Below are 19443 nucleotides of genomic sequence, written 5' to 3'. Positions count from 1 at the left end.
TACATTACTCATCTCATATGTATATACTGTACTCTATACCATCTACTGCATCTTGCCTATGACGTTCGGCCATCGCTCATCCATATATTTATATGTACATATTCTTATTCATTCCTTTACACTTGTGTGCAAAAGGTAGTTGTTGTGAAATTGTTAGATTACTTGTTAGATATTACTGCATGGTCGGAACTAGAAGCACAAGCATTTTGCTACACTCGCCTTAACATCTGCTAACCATGTGTATGTGATCAATAAAATGTGATGTCTGTAGACAATATAATGGCATAATGATCCACAGTGGGTGAAGGTCAGAGCCACATCTCTTTATTTGACTCTGGCAACGGTGTTTTATAGTGCTGCAGCCATAGAAATCCATCATGAGTTTAATTGCCAGGGTTAGAGGCCCCTTAAGCCCCTTCTACAGATTCTATTTCTATGGCTGCATCCACGTTGCCCAGAAATTAAGGTACAAGACGACGCCAATAGACACAGTCACCCTGTTCATGGCTCCTAAGCAACTTTGTTACAAGCATTCCGCTACACCCGCAACATCTGCCAATGTACATTTTAAATGATTTGAACAATAAAAGATCCTCTGAATCAAAACCTGCTTTGAGCAGTTGTTTCTGTCACTTGTGTGTACTTAACCAGAGTGGTTAAGTATACTGAACAAAAATAAACGCAACATGTAAAGTGTTGGTATCATGTTTCATGAGCTGAAATAAAAGATCCCAGAAATGTCCATACGCATAAAAAGCGTACTTCTCTCAAATTTTAGACGCAAATTTAGTTACATCCCTGTTACTGAGCATTTCTCCTGTGCCAAGATATTCCATCCACCTGACAGGTTTTGCTTATCAAGAATCTGATTAAACAGAATGATCATTATACAGGTGCACCTTGTGCTGGGGACAATAAAAGGCCACTTTAAAATGTGCAGCTTTGTCACACAAAACAATGCCACAGATGTCTCAAGTTGAGGGAGCGTGCAATTGGCAGCTGATGAAACTGGGTTTACACAACTGAAGAATTTCTTCAAACTGTCAGAAACCGTCTCAGGGAAGCTCATTTGCGTGCTCGTTGTCCTCACCAGGGTCTTGACCTGTGGCGTCGCTTGCTGATGTCAACGTTGTGAACAGAGTGCCCCTTGGTGGCGTTGGGGTTATGGTATGGGCAGGCTTAACCTACGGACAACGAAGACAATTGCATTTTATCGATGGCAATTTGAATGCACAGAGATACCGTGGCAAGATCCTGAGGCCCATTGTTGTGCCATTCATCTGCAGCCATCACCACGTTTCAGCATATAATGCACGGCCCCATGTCGCAAGGATCTATACACAATTCATGGAAGCTGAAAATATCCCAGTTCTTCCATGGCCTGCATTCTCCCCAGACACGTCACCCATTGAGCACGTTTGGGATGCTCTGGATCGACGTGTACGACAGTGTGTTCCAGTTCCCGACAATATCCAGCAAATTCGCACAGCCATTGAAGAGGAGTGGGATAACATTCCACAGGCCACAATCAACAGCCTGATCAACTCTATGCGAAGGAGATGTGTGTCACGCTGCATGAGGCAAATGGTGGTCACACCAGATACTGATTGGGTCTCTGATCCATGCCACCTACTTTCTTTTTTTTTTAAAGGTATCTGTGACCAACGGATGCATATCTGTATTCCCAGTCATGCAAAATCCATAGATTAGGGCCTAATGAAGTTATTTAAAATTGACTGACTTCCTTATATGGAACTGTAACACAGTAAAATCTCTGAAATGGTTGCATGTTGCGTTTATATTTTTGTTCAGTGTAGTATGCTAGTGACCGTCCGTTGACCTGAAGAAAGGTCATAGGTAAAGCAAGTGAATTAAAGGTGAAGCAACAGGGCAAGGTGCACAGGGGGTGGGGGCCCTGGGTGCACAATTTAGTTTTGCCCTAGCACTACACAGCTGATTCAAATAACCAACTCATCATCAAGCTTTGATTATTTGAATCGGCTATGTAGTGCTTCAACCAAAACGTGGAGAATTTTTTATTTATTCTCATTATAACCCATATATTATCATTATAGTCTAAAGACCAGCTTTCCCATGAGCTCCATTTCAGACACCCACCAGTTGGCAGACACAACTCATGAGCTGCAGGAACGGGAGGATGGCGAGTACTGGAACCCACAACACTGACAGCTCGTGTTCATATACAGTGGCATCATGAAGTCATTCAAATTCTGTGGAAGGAAAGAGAAGATAAGCGGAGTGGGCGGGGAACCGCTGAGTGAAGCGAGGGCCTGGGAGCTGAACAGGGACTAACGTTGGGGAAAGCGGAATTTTATGCAAATCTTCTGCGATATCGCGGCGTGAGTGACCAATCGAAGCTCGCCATAACTTTCAGCCCCTACTGGATTGGCTGACATGGGCTGTTGATACCTAGCTCTACCTAGGTTGCTTGCTAGCACCCCCATGAGGGCGAAGCTAGCATAGCTAGCCGAGTGCCACTAGTACAGTCCATCTTGGCCGTGAGGCTTACAGAGCAAACTCGGTGAAGGAGCTCTCTCCTCATTGGCTGAGCGAGTGTGGAGTTAGGTGACGTGGGAGCCAATCGAGTGGCCTTTCTTCTTTGTAGCTATTAATTTACAGGCCAATACACTGCTGCATGTCTACAATGGATGCCGGTGCAAAGGATCTGTGTCATGGCCCAAGTTAGATGAGATAATTATCACCGCAGGTGAAAGCGGTTAAGAGGTCAACAGGCTTCACTTGACTATAAATAAACTTGTTTTTTGGGATTGCAGCCCTTCTTTAGGGCCAAGTTACCCCAGATGAGCACTGACTGACCAGCTGGTTTTGAGTGTGCCCCATGTATCACATCACAGAGCAGAGGATTATATAAATGTCCTCATGTCAGCATATTCTCTATCACTCTTTAATAACCCTGTCCCTTCCCATCTCCCCTACTCAATGGACTCAAGATAATTAATTCATGATATGCATTTCTGGCCAAAGATGTGCGAGAGAAACAATTCTCCCAGTTACTGAAAACAAACACCATCCCACTCTGATTTATGTGAAAAACAACATTTGTACCTAATTTACTGTCTACCCGATTTAAAACAATAGCAATTGTTAATGACAAAGGGAAAGCAGAACGTCTGAATTCAGGCAAAGTTGTTCAGTGAATGAACTTCAGCATTTATCACGTCTTGCAGTAGGAGTGGCCAGGTGTCATGTGGTGTCCCATTATCTATACACGTCAAGATAGGTTCAACAGCATATGGAAAGCAGCGCGTTATGACAGGCAAGGTATTTGTCTTGCAGTCTTCGACGATTAATAACGTCAGTAGAATACGTTTGAAATGGTTTCTGTAAATAGAATATAGGTTGCACAGCTGTGTAAATAAAACGAGCGCGTCAAGACTTGAGCAAAAATGGCCCTGAAGTTTTCCTAAATCGGATTTAACCTGGATCAGAATTTACCGCATCGGATTGTGACTGGAACGCGCTCGGATCTACCACCAAAAGCTGTCTTTCTTTAGACCCAACAGTACACATTTGCTTTGAAATACGTTTATTTAAAGTATTTTTTCCAAGAGTGGAGAATGCATCCTGGCAATTGTCGTATGAATGGAGGTGGTGGACTCGATGGTGGAGACCGCAGCGAATCCGTATTTGGGACGATCACGCTAGAGGATCTGGAATCTTTTTCGGAAGACCAGCTGTCAGATTCGGGCAATGGAAGTCTGGAAGAGGAGAGTGAGACGATGGAGGACGAAGGGCAGCAAGACCGATTGCTGCGCTACTGGCAGGACGCTGCTCGGGGACACCAAGTCGAAGTGCCTCGAGGTAAAGCATTTGGGATTTAGAGCACACACTGTACAGTTCGAATTTAGAAAGTAGTGGATTTTGTATGGGCAATTCTCTTGGGGCAATGCTGTATGGACAGTATAAACAAAACTGTTGACACTGTTTATTGTGACAACAATAAATGTGCAAAGTTGGCTACTTTTGTTTTTATTTTGTGTTTCATCGATTGACCTAGTTCTGCGTGAGAGATCAGCCGCAAATTCGAACTCGAACTATTCCTGTAGTCGACGTCATCATGAACACACACAAATGAACGCTACTTTTTTCCACAAATAGACATACAGTGATCATCATTAAACTCTTAAACCATTGTCGACGTCGTTTAAACTCTCGGTCAATGTTGACGGCTGTCAAAACAGTGCATTGTGGGTAATGTGCTGTGTCCCAGCCAAGAAACGGGATACATTGTATCAGAGCTCAAGACAATGTATACATTCACACAAGCGGTACTATTGTCACTAGGCTAGTTAAGGAACACTGAAAAGTATTAAACACGTATAATGTACTTGAGCTACATGAAATCCTAGGCTGTGAATAATGCCATGTGTGAAAATGAGGGGCTAGCCTAGAAAAATGAGTGATTGTAGCAAGTAACATGACGGATGTCACTTAAAGCCCCTAATCCTTTTGCCCATCATGGCCAGTAAAGGCGCTTTTAAAATGATTAACAAACCCTGATCCAACAGATTACGACTCTGCAAGCCATTTTGGCAGGCATCCCCATGCCAATGACATTTTAAGAAATGCATCTGTTAAGAAATCGTTTTCCTAACATAAATCTTGAAGATGGAAAAATGGTCTGGTCAGTGGAAAAACGAAATGGAAAAATAGTTAAATTTCAATAAAACTGTATTCATCCCTGAGGGACAATAATTGCTGTGCATAGAAGGAGAGGGAAATAGGGCCTTACAGGGGTCAGTGAATGTTCAGGTCAACCCCGCTCATACAAGATTTACCTTTAGGTTGTAATGTTAACATCAGTGGGGAGTGTTCGTTTGTGGGGATGACAGACATGGATAGTTTTGATAAAAGAAAATTCCACTTTTTAAAAAAAATTACAGAACCTCTGACTCTTTGAATACCCCTGCTGTAAACAAATGCCAAATGAAATGTGGTAATTAGAATCCTAACTGAAAGTATTAACAATTTAAATATTGAACATACTCTTTCAGCAAAGAAAAAAATATTGACAGCAATGTTTCAGGCCCTGAAAATGGCGTCACTTTTTCAGAACCTACCTCTCGGAAAAATTATAGCCAGAATACAGTAATGGCTGAAAAATGGGCCGAATTTGGCCGGTGGATGGTTTTACACCCCATGTTTTGAGCCCAAAAATATGTTTTTATTAGTGTTGGACATAAACAAAACACCTGGAAATCAGCTCCAAGTGATTTTTATTTAAGACATCTGTTCAAGTATTCCCATGCATAATAGAAAGAAACGTGATCGTATACAAATGTAAGCAAGGTTTGAAATTGTTTTTGTCAAACATATATTTGGTCTTCTTGAGGTCAATTTGCCATCTACAAATTTGTAATTATGTTCCTGCCGCCCGACTATCCTCTCAAGAAAATAAATAAAAATCGGCTCGTGGCTGAATCTAGTTGATGATCCCTGCCATATAGCCTACAAAAAAACCCAGGTTGAAAGACACTGTTCTGTTCTGGAGAATGTGAATATTTTGTCCTGAATTTAACACCCCTGCAAGGTTAACATGAGGCAACAACACTGAGTGACTCAATTCCCCCTGCAGATTGCAGCAGTCTGCATGTACAGTAAAACAAAGGATAGGCCTCCTATTGCACACAGAAGCCAGTACTGCGACGCTGTACTGCGACCAGATTTGTACCCAGACCTGCTTATATTTCTGAAAGGAAACTGAGCAAAATTGTGCCTGACCTACTAGGTCGCCTGGAATGCAGACTGGGTTTGCAGCAGGCAGCCAGCAGCAAAATTACAGAAGGCTGACGGGGTACACACAGACTGGGCTGTCTATGCTGCTGTCCCCAGAGTAAAGTCAAAACCTCTGAACCTAAATAGTACTACCGCTGTTCAATCTACATTCTAGGTATCCCCTCCACTACAGTCCAGTTGGGCACATGCCAAAGTCAAGCCAAAACCTCTGAGCATGACTAGTATCGCTGGTGTTAACTCGATTCTAGCAATTCAATCCTGCAGTCTGGGGTTGTGTTCAGTAGGACACACTACCAAAACATTAATGGACATATCCACAGCCCCTCTGTGTTTTGAGTTGGTTTCCTCAAACGTATTGCCTAATAAACACAACTAGGGCTGCGCGATATCAAATTAATTAGATGAATTCTAATGTATGTTTTGGCGCTATATTCCAAATGCCTATATTGTAAGAATAATTTTTTTTTATGAGTGTTTATGTCCACTTGTCATCTTTTTGGTCTCATCTCCTTTGCGTCTTCTGTGCAATAGCTTGTAGGCTGTGTACCTTCCAATTCTCACACACACACTTACAGATGAGAGATCACTTTTTCCTCTCTGACAAGCGGATTGAACTCGCTATTTGCATTTGAGGTTTGGTCCAACAGAAAATCGGCCATATGGAAACAAACACATTGAGACATTTTACTGTAATAAAGAATTCAACCTTTAACACCCTTTTTATGTTTCAACTCCTCAAATTGCGAGTAGAACAAACACTACTAAAACTAGTATGAATGAACATAGATTCTGGAAAATATATGCTTGGTTTGTCTCGTGCGGTTCCGCCAGCAGCATTTTAGCCGAAGACTGTTATTCTAGCTGTCTAGTCTGTTTTATAGATGATCAATAATAACACAATTATATAAGGAATTGGCAACTCTCATTCTGAGAAAGGTAGGCCACTTGATTTCACATCTGAAGAAAGTGGACAAGCATGCTTTTCAAACAGTTGGAGACAGAAGGGTGTGTTCATAACAATGCAACTAGTCTACCTTGTTAGCAAATAGATCCAAGTTGGCTAAACTTGAAATATAAAAGATTAGCTGGCTACTCACTAGCACGTGTTTGAGACCTGTGTCTATTTTCTAATGCCTGCTATAAGAAGTTAGCCATTATTATTGAATGTGCATTATGCATGGTTCTGGTTAAATTTGTAATTTTTCATAGGCTTATGTTTAGCCTTCAACTATAAAACCCACTCATTTAATTATTCTATGTATAATTTCACAAGCTCTGAATTCATTAGATTATTGCTGACTGTCAAATGCAGTGTATTTGACCTTTAAATTGTACAAGAAAGCTTATTTAGAGAAACACTACATGACAAAGTATTGAACATCTCATTCCAAAATCATGGGCATTAATATGGAGTTGGTCCCCCCTTTGCTGCTATAACAGCCTCCACTCTTCTGGGAAGGCTTTCCACTAGATGTTGGAACATTGCTTCAGGGACTTGCTTACATTCAGCCACACGCATTAGTGAGGTCGGGCACTGATGTAGGGCGATTAGGCCTGGTACGCAGTCGGCGTTCCAATTTATCCTGAAGGTGTTCGATGGGGTTGAGGTCAGGGCTCTGTGCAGGCCAGTCAAGTTCTTCCACACTGATCTCAACAAACCATTTTCTTTATGGCCCTTGCTTGGTGCATGGGGGCATTGTTATGCTGAAACAGGAAAGGGCTTTCCCCCAAACTGTTGCCACAAAGTTGGAAGCACAGAATCGTCTAGAATGTCATTGTATGCTGTAGGGTTAAGATTTCCCTTCACTGCAACTAAGGCGCCTATCCCGAACCATGAAAAACAGCCCGAGACCATTATTCCTCTGCCACCAAACTTTACACTTGGCCTATGCATTGGGGCAGGTAGCGTACTCCTGGCATCCGCCAAACCCAGATTTGTCTGTCGTACTGCCAGATGGTGAAGCGTAATACAACGCGTTTCCACTGCTCCAGAGTCCAATGGCGGCAAGCTTTACACCACTCCAGCCGACACTTGGTATTGCACATGGTGATCTTAGGCTTGTGGTGCGGCTGTTCGGCCATGGAAACCCATTTTATGAAGCTCCCGACTAACAGTTCTTGTGCTGACGTTGCTTCCAGAGGCAGTTAGGAACTCAGTAGTGAGTGTTGCAACCCACCACTTCAGCACTCGGTGGTCTCGTTCTGTGAGCTTGTGTGGCCTACCACTTCGCTGCTGAGCCATTGTTGCTCCTAGACATTTCCACTTCACAATAACGGCACTTACAGTTGACCGGGGCAGCCCTATCAGAGCAGAAATTTGATTAACTGACTTGATGGAAAGGTGGCATCCTATGACGGTGGATGGAAACTGAAGTTGAATGTTACTGAAGTTCTTCAGTAAGGCCATTCTACTGTCAATGTTTGTCTATGGAGATTGCATGGCATTGTGCTCAATTTCATACAACTGTCAGCTGTGGCTAAAATAGCCAAATCCACTAATTTGAAGGGGTGTCTACATAATTGTGTATTGTGAATTGCCCATAAGTTAAAAAAATACATCTAGATATGATTATTAGGCCATATCGCCCAGCCCTAAACACAACCCAGGTTGAAGTAGGCTAGTGTCAAAGCCACAGGTTAGAAATAAACGCCCTTTTGTTTGGATGTGTAGGCTGCTGAACATTGAGTGATGAGGTTATGGTATGCTGCTTACGGAGTTCCAGTTAGGCTGGGACTCCCGCCTGTTCCTTCTCTCCTCTGACTAACTAACTGGAGACTTAGCATGGAGCCGCCGTTGCGGCATTAAAGGCTTAACAGATGAGATATAGCCTAGCCTGCTCTGGTTAAGGGAAAGCTTGGGCTATTAAATCCTGTCCTAAAATACGGTGGGTTACAAAGTTGTACAGTAAACCTCTACGCTCTTGGGCTTTGAATGGTGCTCAAAAGGTGTTCAGTCAATTTATTAAGATCTTCCCGTCTGTGTCCATTGTAATACCACCGTAGTAAAACACAGACAGACGACACGTTGGTTTGCGCAACACTCGATGCAGCCGTTCTATTGAAGAAGGAGTTTCTGAACTGTACATAGAAATGTCAATAAGCACATTTCCACGAATAAAGATTAGGCTACACTGTACTATAGCCTAGCGCTCATGTGAACAATACCCCCTTCATACACTAGAGGTCATCTGCGATTGAGAGCTCTTTCACACTATTGGGCTGCAGTCAGTTAGGCTTATGGTTACAAAACAGAGCTCACAGGTGGATTATTACGCTAGTCTAGTAGAACATTTGGTTTTGTATTCAGTTAGCACACTATGTATTCATTCAGATCTCATTTTAGAATGAATGTTCTCTACCCTGACACTTGTTTAAACCATGTCTGATGGAATTACCACATTTTCTAAAATCGCAATTGCGATATAAGGCCCCCCCCCCCCCCCAAAAAATAGCAATTAGATATTTGGTCCGACTCGTGCAGCCGTACAGTATTTGGTCAAATACGGTATATAGGGCCCAGCCCTATTCTCTCATGTTAGTATCCATGCCCAGCCCTCTAGTAAATTGTGACGAACTCACAAAACTCTGTTTTGGATGAGACTGACTTTATGACCAACATTATCCTATTTACACTTTGTAGACAATTTTTACACTAGAATTAATGTTTCTGACTCATGTCGGCAGGTAGCCTAGCAGTTAAGAGTGTTGGGCCGGTTCGAATTCCCGAGCCGACTAGGCGAAAATTCTGTCTGTGCCCTTGAGCAAGGCACTTAACCCTAATTGCTCCTGTATGTCGGCAGGTAGCCTAGTGGTTAGAACGTTGGGCCAGTAACCAAAAGGTTGCTAGATCGAATCCCCGAGCTGACTAGGTAAAAATCTGTCGTTCTGCCCCCGAACAAGGAAGTTAACCCACTGTTCCTAGGCTGTCATTGTAAATAAGAATTTGTTCCTAGTTAAATAAAGGTCAAATAAAAATAAGTCGCTCTGGATAAGAGCATCTGCTAAATGACAAGTAAAAGATGCCCCTTGTGCTGTTTTAAACCAGAGAAGTTGGTTCTAAGGGGCAATTAACCTTTAAAGAAACAATGACCCTCCTTCCCAAAAATATTAGCAGACCGTCATAATGCGTCACCCATGTATGATCATGCACATCACCCCGCCATCTTAGTCATCTACTGACCATCTGCTCGCTGATAAATTGTAGGCCTAATGTGTTGAAATGGCAATGGAGCCATTAGCCGATACAAAGCCGCACATGCAACTAAATATTTTGCTGTGCGACATGGAGTAAATCCTATATTAAATGACTTTTTAGTAGTTGTAAGGCTTTGCTGTACCATTATTTCCCAGAGCACAGATTTATTAGCGCCACGCTTGCACCATTAATACAGCAAACTGCCGGTTTCCAACCCAAACCGTTCAAAAGATCTGACCCATATTACCGGCGTAATGGTTCTTCCTCTGTCATGGGGAATTAGAAAATAATCTACTTCTATACAAATGTTGATCAGTACAATAAAAAGTGCTACATGGACGGGGAAACAGATTTATGGCTTTACAGATGACATCAGCCAAAATTGAGAATAGGCCTAGGATACATCTTTGATTTACCCAGTTTATCAGATTTATAGGCTTGGGTGGTATAATACACACACCATATACTGTTTTTTGTTTTGTTTTTTTGTAACTACTTTAAGTAAATACCTGCAGTCAACTTATGCAATACGTTAGATAAGCCTAAAGAAGATTGCATTCTTCATTTCACCGGTCACATCATTTTTCATTAGGAAGTTTACTTGTAGTCCCCAGTCAGTGGCATTTGTTTTCAAGCACACAACGACGAGAGAACGGCGCCTTGCGTGTCACTCCCTGTTGTGCAGCATGCGCCAGGTGACGTAGTTAATACCGAATTCACAACTAAATGTTTGCCAGCTAGATGTCTTAAACTAAGTTACCAGCCTAAAATGTTCTAAATGCCCTGCAGTTGTGCATTTGGTTTGCTAATTTAGTAGCTAGTTAGCTATCGTGCTAAGTGGTTAGCTTCTTCCCAAATCAAGCTTTGTTTGGTAACAGTAGAGAAACCCTTCCTGAATCAAGAGCCTTGATGTCTAATTGTTTTGTGCATGCTGCAAACTGAGTAGCATTTTTGTTGTTACTTGTATATTTTATGAGCTGGGATGTCTGTCCTGCAAATACTTTCGGTCAGAACTGTAAAAAGTTTCCAATGCGCTCGTTAGCATTCTCTATGGGATTGTACATGTACTTGTTAGCATTGCTAACCTTCGGATTCCAGAGGCTGTCGGGTATGAAATTAGTGCTGCTTGTGTTCAGTGCTGGTATTACAAAACATCCCGGGATGGCACAAGGTCGGTATGAAGGTATGACAATCTGGATACTGCCCAAGCCTACTGTAGACTATAGGCCAGGGGTTCCCAAACTTTTTTGACCCACGACCCCAATTTGATATCTGAAAATTCTCACGACCCCAACCATGTGAAAACTAATGTAATTAACAACCAATGTTTACTTTTTGATTTGGGGTAAGGGCCAACAATTGAAAAACTAACAGTATTTCTGATTGTCTTCTCAACTCACCATCACATACTTTTAAATGTGGGGCTGTGACAGTCAATTGTAGGTACCAAAATGCTCGTTCAAGCTTGAGGCGAGCAGTCATTACTCAGGTGGGAAACTTACTGATGCTGTTTTGTGTTATAAACATGCACAGCCAAGAGGAGGCATGGTTCGCTTTTGAAAGACTCTCCAATCAGAATTCTTTCCTCTGATCTGAATCCACTGACTCAAGTCAATCTGTAGAATGTTTTTGTATTTCCCCTGCATGCTTGTGTTCAGTTGACCAAATATGTATGTTACATAGGCAAGGAGACATTTTATTAAAAAGAACGTCAAGTCTTTAAAAAAAAGAAAAATAGTTTAAATCCATTGTAAATGACAACAGTTACTTTCTTAAATGTCAAATCTTTTTAACAATCCCCCTCGATAACCACCAAGCCTCGGTGTGAAACATTGTCATGCTCTGATCCCATATCTCCACATAGTTTTACGAACAGAAGTGCGTGCAGCGGATGTGGTTTGATGTAGTTTATAATCGAAGATAGTCGCCAGTTGCTCTCGGTGTATCATACAATGCGTCCATATGGCAGAGGGAGACACCTTCGTAACTAGAGTGCAGAGGCCTGCCCGCCGTAGATGGCGCACCATCTGTGCAAAAGCCCACCATTTCGATCCCATAGGATCTGTTTTCGTCAATATAGCCACGTAGCACACTGAAAATCCCCTGTGCCTTTTTATGCTCGGGAATCGTGAGACAGAACAATGTTCACATGAATAGCATCCCCCGACATGTATAGCAAACAAAAGAAAGTCAATCCACGGGCATCTTGGCCGTCACAGCTAACGTCCATTTGGAGTGCATAAGCTGGGGAGTTTGAGTCCGAGTTCTCTTGATTGCTAGCAATAGCATAAATTCTTTAACAGTGTCATGACAAAGGTATTTGAGTTTCCTGTGCCTCTGCACATTGTTTTTCACCATATCAATTGCGGCCGGTAATATCAAAGTCTCCGCAATAGTGTGTGGTTTCATAGCATAACGGGGCCTAGCCATTCACCTTGGGAATGATTCAAGTGCAACAGTCAAGTGATCTAATTTTATCTTTCACATTTGAATAATTTATTAGATTAAGGTTAAACATAAGATTGTCTCTCAAAATTATGTATATTTTTTTCCCCTTCAGGATTTTGGAAATTCTCCCGCGACCCCATTTTTATATCAGGCGACCCCTAGTTTGGGAACGGCGACTATAGTCTATAGACTGCAATAGGAAACCAATACTTCTTGTACTACTACTAGCTAGTCATGCCATAGGGGTCTATATATTTCAGCACCTTGGCCTTTGCCTCAACTAGTTTGACTTCTATTAGGCAGGTTGGCAGACAACGTTTTTCTGAAACTGTGGAGCCCAAGTCCGGATCGGAAATGTAAGAGTTTTGTTAGTAGCACTACAGCATTGTCATTAAGCATACAGCTTAACTTCACATTTGTTGTACTTGAAGGTAGGGTTGCAAAACTCCCCACTCTTTCCCCATAACATGTGACGGTCCTGGACTACGGCGACCCTACTTGACGCAACTCGATAAAAATTAACCAAGTCCGTTTTTATCTCCAAAAACAGACATGGCCGAGCCCATCCAGCAGATCACCAGCAACAACAACGGACAACACGACCGGGAGCGCGTGCCCTTCACCCTCATCGCTCGTAAGGAGAAGGCAAGTCCATCATCTGACAAATTCACCAACGAACAATATCTACTCTGCCAGCCAAGCAATAAGACTCTGTAAAATGTGTGGTCCTGTTTGGCTGCAGGGATCACACATACCAAAAATGTATGTTACACTAAGTCTGCTAATTTATAAAATGTTTTATTATTGGACAATTCACACTAAATTCTAGGCAATTGTCACATGCTTTGCAGAAAACAGGTGTACACTAACAGTGAAATGCTTACTTACAGGTAAATGTCCAACAATGAAGAGTTAAAGAGAAGGTCCAAAATAGTGACACTGAGGAATACAGCAAATGTGTAAAAATAACATGGCTATATATAAGGAGTAGAAAATAAGTTACACACAGGCAGTATTAGTACCAAGTTGATGTGCAGGGATACAAGCTAATTGAGGTAGCTATGTACTGTACATTTACAATATCAGTCAAAAGTTTGGACACCTACTTATTCAAGGGTTTTTATTATTTGTTTTACCATTTTATACATTGTAGAATACTAGTAAAGACATCAACTATGAAATAACACATGGAATCATGTAGTAACAAAGTGTTAAACAAATTAAAATATATTTTGAGATTCTTCAAAGTAGCCACCCTTTGCCTTTGACAGCTTTGCACACTCTCTCAACCAGGAATGCTTTTCCAACAGTCTTGAAGGAGTTCCCACATATGCTGAGCACTTGTTGGCTGCTTTTCCTTCACTCTGCGGTCCAACTCATCCCAAACCATCTCAATTGGGTTGAGGCCGGTTCATCTGTGGAGGCCGGGTCATCTGATCCATCCCTCCCGGTCAAATATCCCTTACACAGCCTTGAGGTGTGTTTTTGGTTATTGTCCTGTTGAAAAAAATGTTAGTCCCACTAAGCCCAAAACAGATGGGGTGGTGTATTGCTGCGGTAGCCATGCTGGTTAAGTGTGCCTTGAATTCGAAATGAATCAGACAGTACCACCAGCAAAGCATCCCCACACCACCTCCTCCAAGATTCACGGTGGGAACCACACATGCGGAGATCATCCATTCACCTACTCTGTGAGACGCAAAGACAGTGGTTGGAACCAATAATCCAAAATTTGGACTTGGACCAAAATTTGGACTTGGACCAAAGGACAGATTTCCTAATGGCTATTGCTCATGTTTCTTGGCACAGGGAAGTCTCTTCTTATTGGTGTCCTTTAGTAGTGGTTTCTTTGCAGCAATTCGACCACAAAGGCCTGATTAACTACTGAACTTATCCTCTGCAGCAGAGGTAACTCTGGGTCTTCCTTTCCTGTGGCGGTCCTCATGAGAGCCAGTTTCATCATAGCGCTTGATGGTTTTTGCGACTGTACTTGAAGAAATAGTTTGTCTTTACTATCATTCTACAACGTAGAAAATAGTAAAAATAAAGAAACCCTGGAATGAGTAGGTGTGTCAACTTTTGACTGGTACTGTAGGTAGGGGTAAAGTGACTAGGCAACAGGATAGACAATAAGTAGCAGCAGTGTGTGTGTGGAGTAAGTATACAAGCACACTTTCAATTTGGGTTCTCCTACAGTAGGTTTGCATCAGTTGAAATGCAAACATCCTTCAAAGGAACAGTGTGTTCTAGGCCATTTTCCCCAAACCTATAAAAGGACATTTCACAACATCTCCAGCACCACCCAAACATCAAGATGTGAAAATTGCACTTTTCTAGGTTTTGTAGTAAGTGTTTCCAATGACATCGGTGTGTTTTTTTGTTTTTATAACCAATTATGAGTAGGCATTGCATACTAATTGGAAACACTTAGAATAAGAGATATTTTTTTACTACAGAACATAAACGTGCCATTCACATATGTTGGGGTGGTGTTATAGATGATGAATATGAAGTAGAAAAATTGTGGAATGAGTTCATGCCTGCTAAATTCAAATATGTTCCTAATACTTTCCACCACCAAGGGGTCGTCAATCAATCAATCCAGTCAATAGCTAAAGATTACCCAAGCCTTAAAAAAAAAAATTATGGCCAAGACCACACATACTTGACCTCGTATAGTACAGCTGTGGAACGAGGTCATATTCAGCTTTCAAGGATGGAGGTACACACACGCATACATACATACACACATGTATGTATGTATGTATGTATGTATGTATGTATGTATGTATGTATGTATGGTGTGGACGCCCCTTCAAATTAGTGGATTCGGCTATTTCAGCCACTCCCGTTGCTGACCGGTGAATAAAATTGAAAAAAATCTCCATAGACAAACATTGGCAGTAGAATGGCCTTACTGAAGAGCTCAGTGACTTTCAATGTGGCACTTCATAGAATGCCAGCTTTCCAACAAGTCAGTTCATCAAATTTCTGCCCTGCTAGAGCTTCCCCGGTCAACTGTAAGTGGAGCAAAAACGGCTCAGCCGCAAAGTGGTAGGCCCCACAAGCTCACAGAAGCGGGACCGCTGAAGCGCGTAAAAATCTGTCCTCAGTTGCAACACTTACTACCGAGTTCCAAACTGCCTCTCGAAGCAATATCAGCACAATAACTGTTCGTCGGGAAATCCATGAAATGGGTCTCCATGGCTGAGCAGCCGCACACAAGCCTAGGATGCAATGCCAAGTATCGGCTGGAGTGGTGTAAAGCTCGCCGCCATTGGACTCTGGAGCAATGGAAACGCGCTCTCTGGAGTGTTGAATCACGCGTCACCATCTGGCAGTCCCGACGGACGCATCTGGGTTTGGAGGATGCCAGGAGAAAGCTACCTGCCCCAATGCATAGTGCCAATTGTAAAGTTTGGTGGAGGAGGAATAATGGTCTGGGGTTGTTTTCCATGGTTCGGGCTAGGCCCCTTACTTCCAGTGAAATGAAATGTTAACGCTACAGCATGCAATGACAAGACAATTCTGTGCTTCCAACTTTGTGGCAACAGTTTGGGGAAGGTCCTTTCCTGTTTTAGCATGACAATGCCCCCATGCACAAAGCGAGGTCCATACAGAAATGTTGTCGATCTTAAAGCATAAAACAATCCCCATAACAATCCGTCAGTTTAAGCTAGAGATCTTTTTGTTTTTTTGTATTGGATGAGTCTCAATCCACCATGTCCGACTGTCGCACTTCCGCATCTGCGGTGGAGGCAGTTTGCATGTTTAAAAAAAAATACACTGTGTACAAAACATTAATGAACACCTTCCTAAGATTGAGTAACCCTCAGAATAGCCTAAACTTGTCGAGCCATGTTGACTCCAATGCTTCCCACAGTTGTCAAGTTGGCAGATGTCCTTTGGTGGACCATTCTTGATACACACGGGAAACTGTTGAGTGTGAAAACCCCAGCAGCTTTGCAGTTCTTGACACTCAAACTACCATGCCCCGTTAAAAAAGGCACTTCAATCTTTTGTCTTGCCCATTCACCCTCTGAATGGCACACATACACAATCCATTTCTCAATTGTCTCAAGGCTTAAAAATCTTTCTTTAACCCCTATAATTGAAGTGGATTTAACAAGTGACATTCACCTGGTCAGTCTCATGGAAAGAGCATGTTAATGGTTTGTCCACTCCATTTTTTTACCTTATATTATGGAGGCATGTCCAGAAGTTGGAAGTAAAAACTTTTCAAACAGCTTTTTTCTGAAATCTGGAGCCATAGTCATTATGCGCAATTCTATAGAAAGAGAAATAATATACAGTGCATTGGGAAAGTATTCGGACCCCTTGACTTTTTCCACATTACAGCCTTATTCTAAAATTGATTAAATAAACATTTCTTCCATCTACACACAAAACCCCATAATGACAAAGCGAAAACAGTTTGCTTTTTTTTTTTATATATTCAGACGCTTTGCTATGAGACTCGAAATTGAGATCAGGTGCATCCTGTTTCCATTTGTATTTATTATGGATCCCCATTATTATTATTATCCCCATGTCATTATGGGCGGGGGACAATTTAATCAATTTTAGAATAAGGCTGTAACACAACAATGTGGAAAGTCAAGGGTTCAGAATACTTTCTGAATGTTAGCATTTACTCAGTACTTTGTTGAAGCACCTTTGGCAGCGATTACAACCTCGAGTCTTCTTGGCACACCTGTATTTGGGGAGTTTCTCACATTCTTCTCTGCGGATCCTCTCAAGCTCTGTCAGATTGGAAGGGGGAACGTCGCTGCACAGCTATTTTCATGCCTCGGATGTTCGATCGGGTTCAAGTCTGTCTCTGGCTGGGCCACTCGAGTGGTTGTGGATGGGTTATTAGCAATTGCGGGCCGGTGAACAAACCGCTGATCCGCGCATCATTAGTAGTGACCCAGCCAAATGCATGAGCCTGAGCCTTTGTGTCCGTCTATACAGTGTGGGGACGTGCTTTATGAGAAGAGACACTATGAGAAGGCCCACTGGGCGTGCATCACGGTTCACGAGGACACCTACGAGCAGAGCATCTGTTACGGTTTCATGAAGCTCATGAGATACATCTGCCAGCAGAACTCCTCAGGTGAGTCCAAAGCAGCCTTTACAGTAGTCAGTGAGTCTTTATTCTTCGAACGTCATCCTTGTTTCGCCAAATCTACTGCAGACTCTTGGTTGTTCATGTCCTGTCCTTAGGTACCTATCTGGGTTTGACCATCCCTATCCTGACGGTGATCCGCACGGACGAGAACCACTCTGTCTTGTCTAGTGACGTCACTGTGGCCTACTACCTGCCCACAGAATACCAAGCCCAGCCACCCCAGCCTTCTGACACTGAAATAAGCATTGAGGAATGGCCTGCCACTATTGTATACACAAGGTAAGAGTTTGCGATTATGTTGTGCTGCCTGATATATTTTATGACAATACAATATGGAAGTAGATACGTTAACGTCAAATTGTAATCATTACTGGAGCCACTTTGTCAGTTTGCGGCATGAACAAGTTCAGTTTCTAACAAACTGTTTAGGCCTGCAGTTAGCCAAGAAGTTAGCTTACTGGGAATCTCGGAACCAAATCTCATGTAACTAGCTAGCTACTCTATTGGACACAAACATTTGTTAAGTCAGTCACAAGAGAGACTAACTAGCTAAAGTTATTTACATTATTTCAGTCAATCAGCCACCACCCCAACACTTTTTGCTAGACATCATATGGTTGCATCATGCTTCCAAATATGACAAAGTGGCTCCAGTCGTGTTTCCATTTAGCCTATTGTGACATTCACTTTCATGGCATATTGTATTGGACAATCTCATTGGAATTTATACAGCAGAATGGGTAGGGAGGTTAAAATACCTTAAACGCACAGCTCCATTACTTGAATCAAATCTCATTAGGTTCCTATGTGCCCCTTTCTCGCTCCAGGACCTTCGCTGGTGCTACGAACGAGGTGACCATCATCAACGAGATCCGCACCATGGCGGAAGTGCTCGACTCCCCCGCCATTTGCGTGAATGGCTCATTCATTGTCGCCGGCTACACAAACCCCGCGGCGGTAAACCGACAGAACGAGATTTGGTTCCTGGAGCAGCCTTGAGGGCCAGCCTAACCTTGACCTCTCCTCCTGAACTTGACCCACCCAACACCCCGTCCTTATCTGACCCTACCGATTCACCCCTAATGGAAACCCCTTCCCATTTTAGAGAGAGAAGAGACTTTGGGACTTTGCTGAAAAAAGGTTCTTATTACCAGTTCTGTGCAAGGCTGCATCATTTGGGTCCATTAATCCTCTAGAGTCTTAACCTGGAAGAGGAGGGTGGGGGTTCTACTAAGCTAACATATGGAATTGTTTTAAGATGGTCATACAAAGGATCACTTAGATATTTTAATTTTATATTAAATTATTTGATGAAACATTGAATTTGGCCTTACTGCTATTAGCCCATAAACACATTGAATTACAGATTCATACAAGGAAAAACATAGTAAAACATCTACTGGAAGTTTGTTTTGAAGTGTCTGTCTTATATCTGAGAGATGAGATCAGGAAACGGGTTATATTTTGACACATTTAACCCCTTTTTTAGGCACTAAACTACTTCCATACACACGTGTACAAAACATTATGGACACCTTCCTAATATTGAGTTGCACCCCGCAGTTTGCCCTCAAATGCCTCAATTCGTCGGGACACGGACTCTATAAGGTGTCATGGTGTCGAAAGCGTTCCACAGGGATGCTGGCCCATGTTGACTCCAATGCTTCCCACAGTTGTGCCAAGTTGGCAGATGTCATTTGGGTGGTGGACCATAATTGATACACACAGGAAACTGTTGAGCGTGAAAAACCCAGCAGGTTGTAGTTCCTGACACAAACCGGTGCGCCTGGCACCTACTACTATACCACTCTCAAAAGGCACAAATCTTTTGTCTTGCCCATTCAACCTCAAATGGCACACATACACAATCCCAGTGGTGAAAAAAGTACCC

The 19443-nt window shown here is 42.5% G+C and overlaps 2 protein-coding genes across 2 annotated transcripts in view; one reads left to right on the top strand and one right to left on the bottom strand.

Moving 5' to 3' along the window:
• fancm (FA complementation group M) overlaps nt 1-19443 on the bottom strand; it is a 72201-nt gene that overhangs the window by 45262 nt on the left and 7496 nt on the right. The gene's annotated exons all lie outside the window — the stretch shown is intronic.
• On the top strand, nt 3259-18961 carry LOC120023614 (heme-binding protein 1-like). The gene is made up of 5 exons (XM_038967658.1): nt 3259-3843; nt 12972-13066; nt 17396-17537; nt 17648-17831; nt 18380-18961. The coding sequence occupies exons 1-5, from the start codon at nt 3600-3602 to the stop codon at nt 18549-18551; spliced, it is 837 nt and encodes a 278-aa protein (XP_038823586.1). The 5' UTR covers nt 3259-3599; the 3' UTR covers nt 18552-18961.

Source organism: Salvelinus namaycush, chromosome 28 (genome assembly GCF_016432855.1).
Source record: "Salvelinus namaycush isolate Seneca chromosome 28, SaNama_1.0, whole genome shotgun sequence".
Lineage (NCBI taxonomy): Eukaryota > Metazoa > Chordata > Actinopteri > Salmoniformes > Salmonidae > Salvelinus > Salvelinus namaycush.
Note: the sequence above shows the minus strand (reverse complement) of the source record. Positions and strands in the feature narration are given on the sequence as shown.

Coding starts and splice junctions, on each gene's coding strand:
- LOC120023614 (XM_038967658.1), top strand. CDS start 3,600: ATGCATCCTGGCAATTGTCGTATGAATGGAGGTGGTGGACTCGATGGT. Junction 3,844..12,971: donor CCAAGTCGAAGTGCCTCGAG/GTAAAGCATTTG, acceptor CTCCAAAAACAG/ACATGGCCGAGCCCATCCAG. Junction 17,538..17,647: donor CTGCCAGCAGAACTCCTCAG/GTGAGTCCAAAG, acceptor TCCTGTCCTTAG/GTACCTATCTGGGTTTGACC.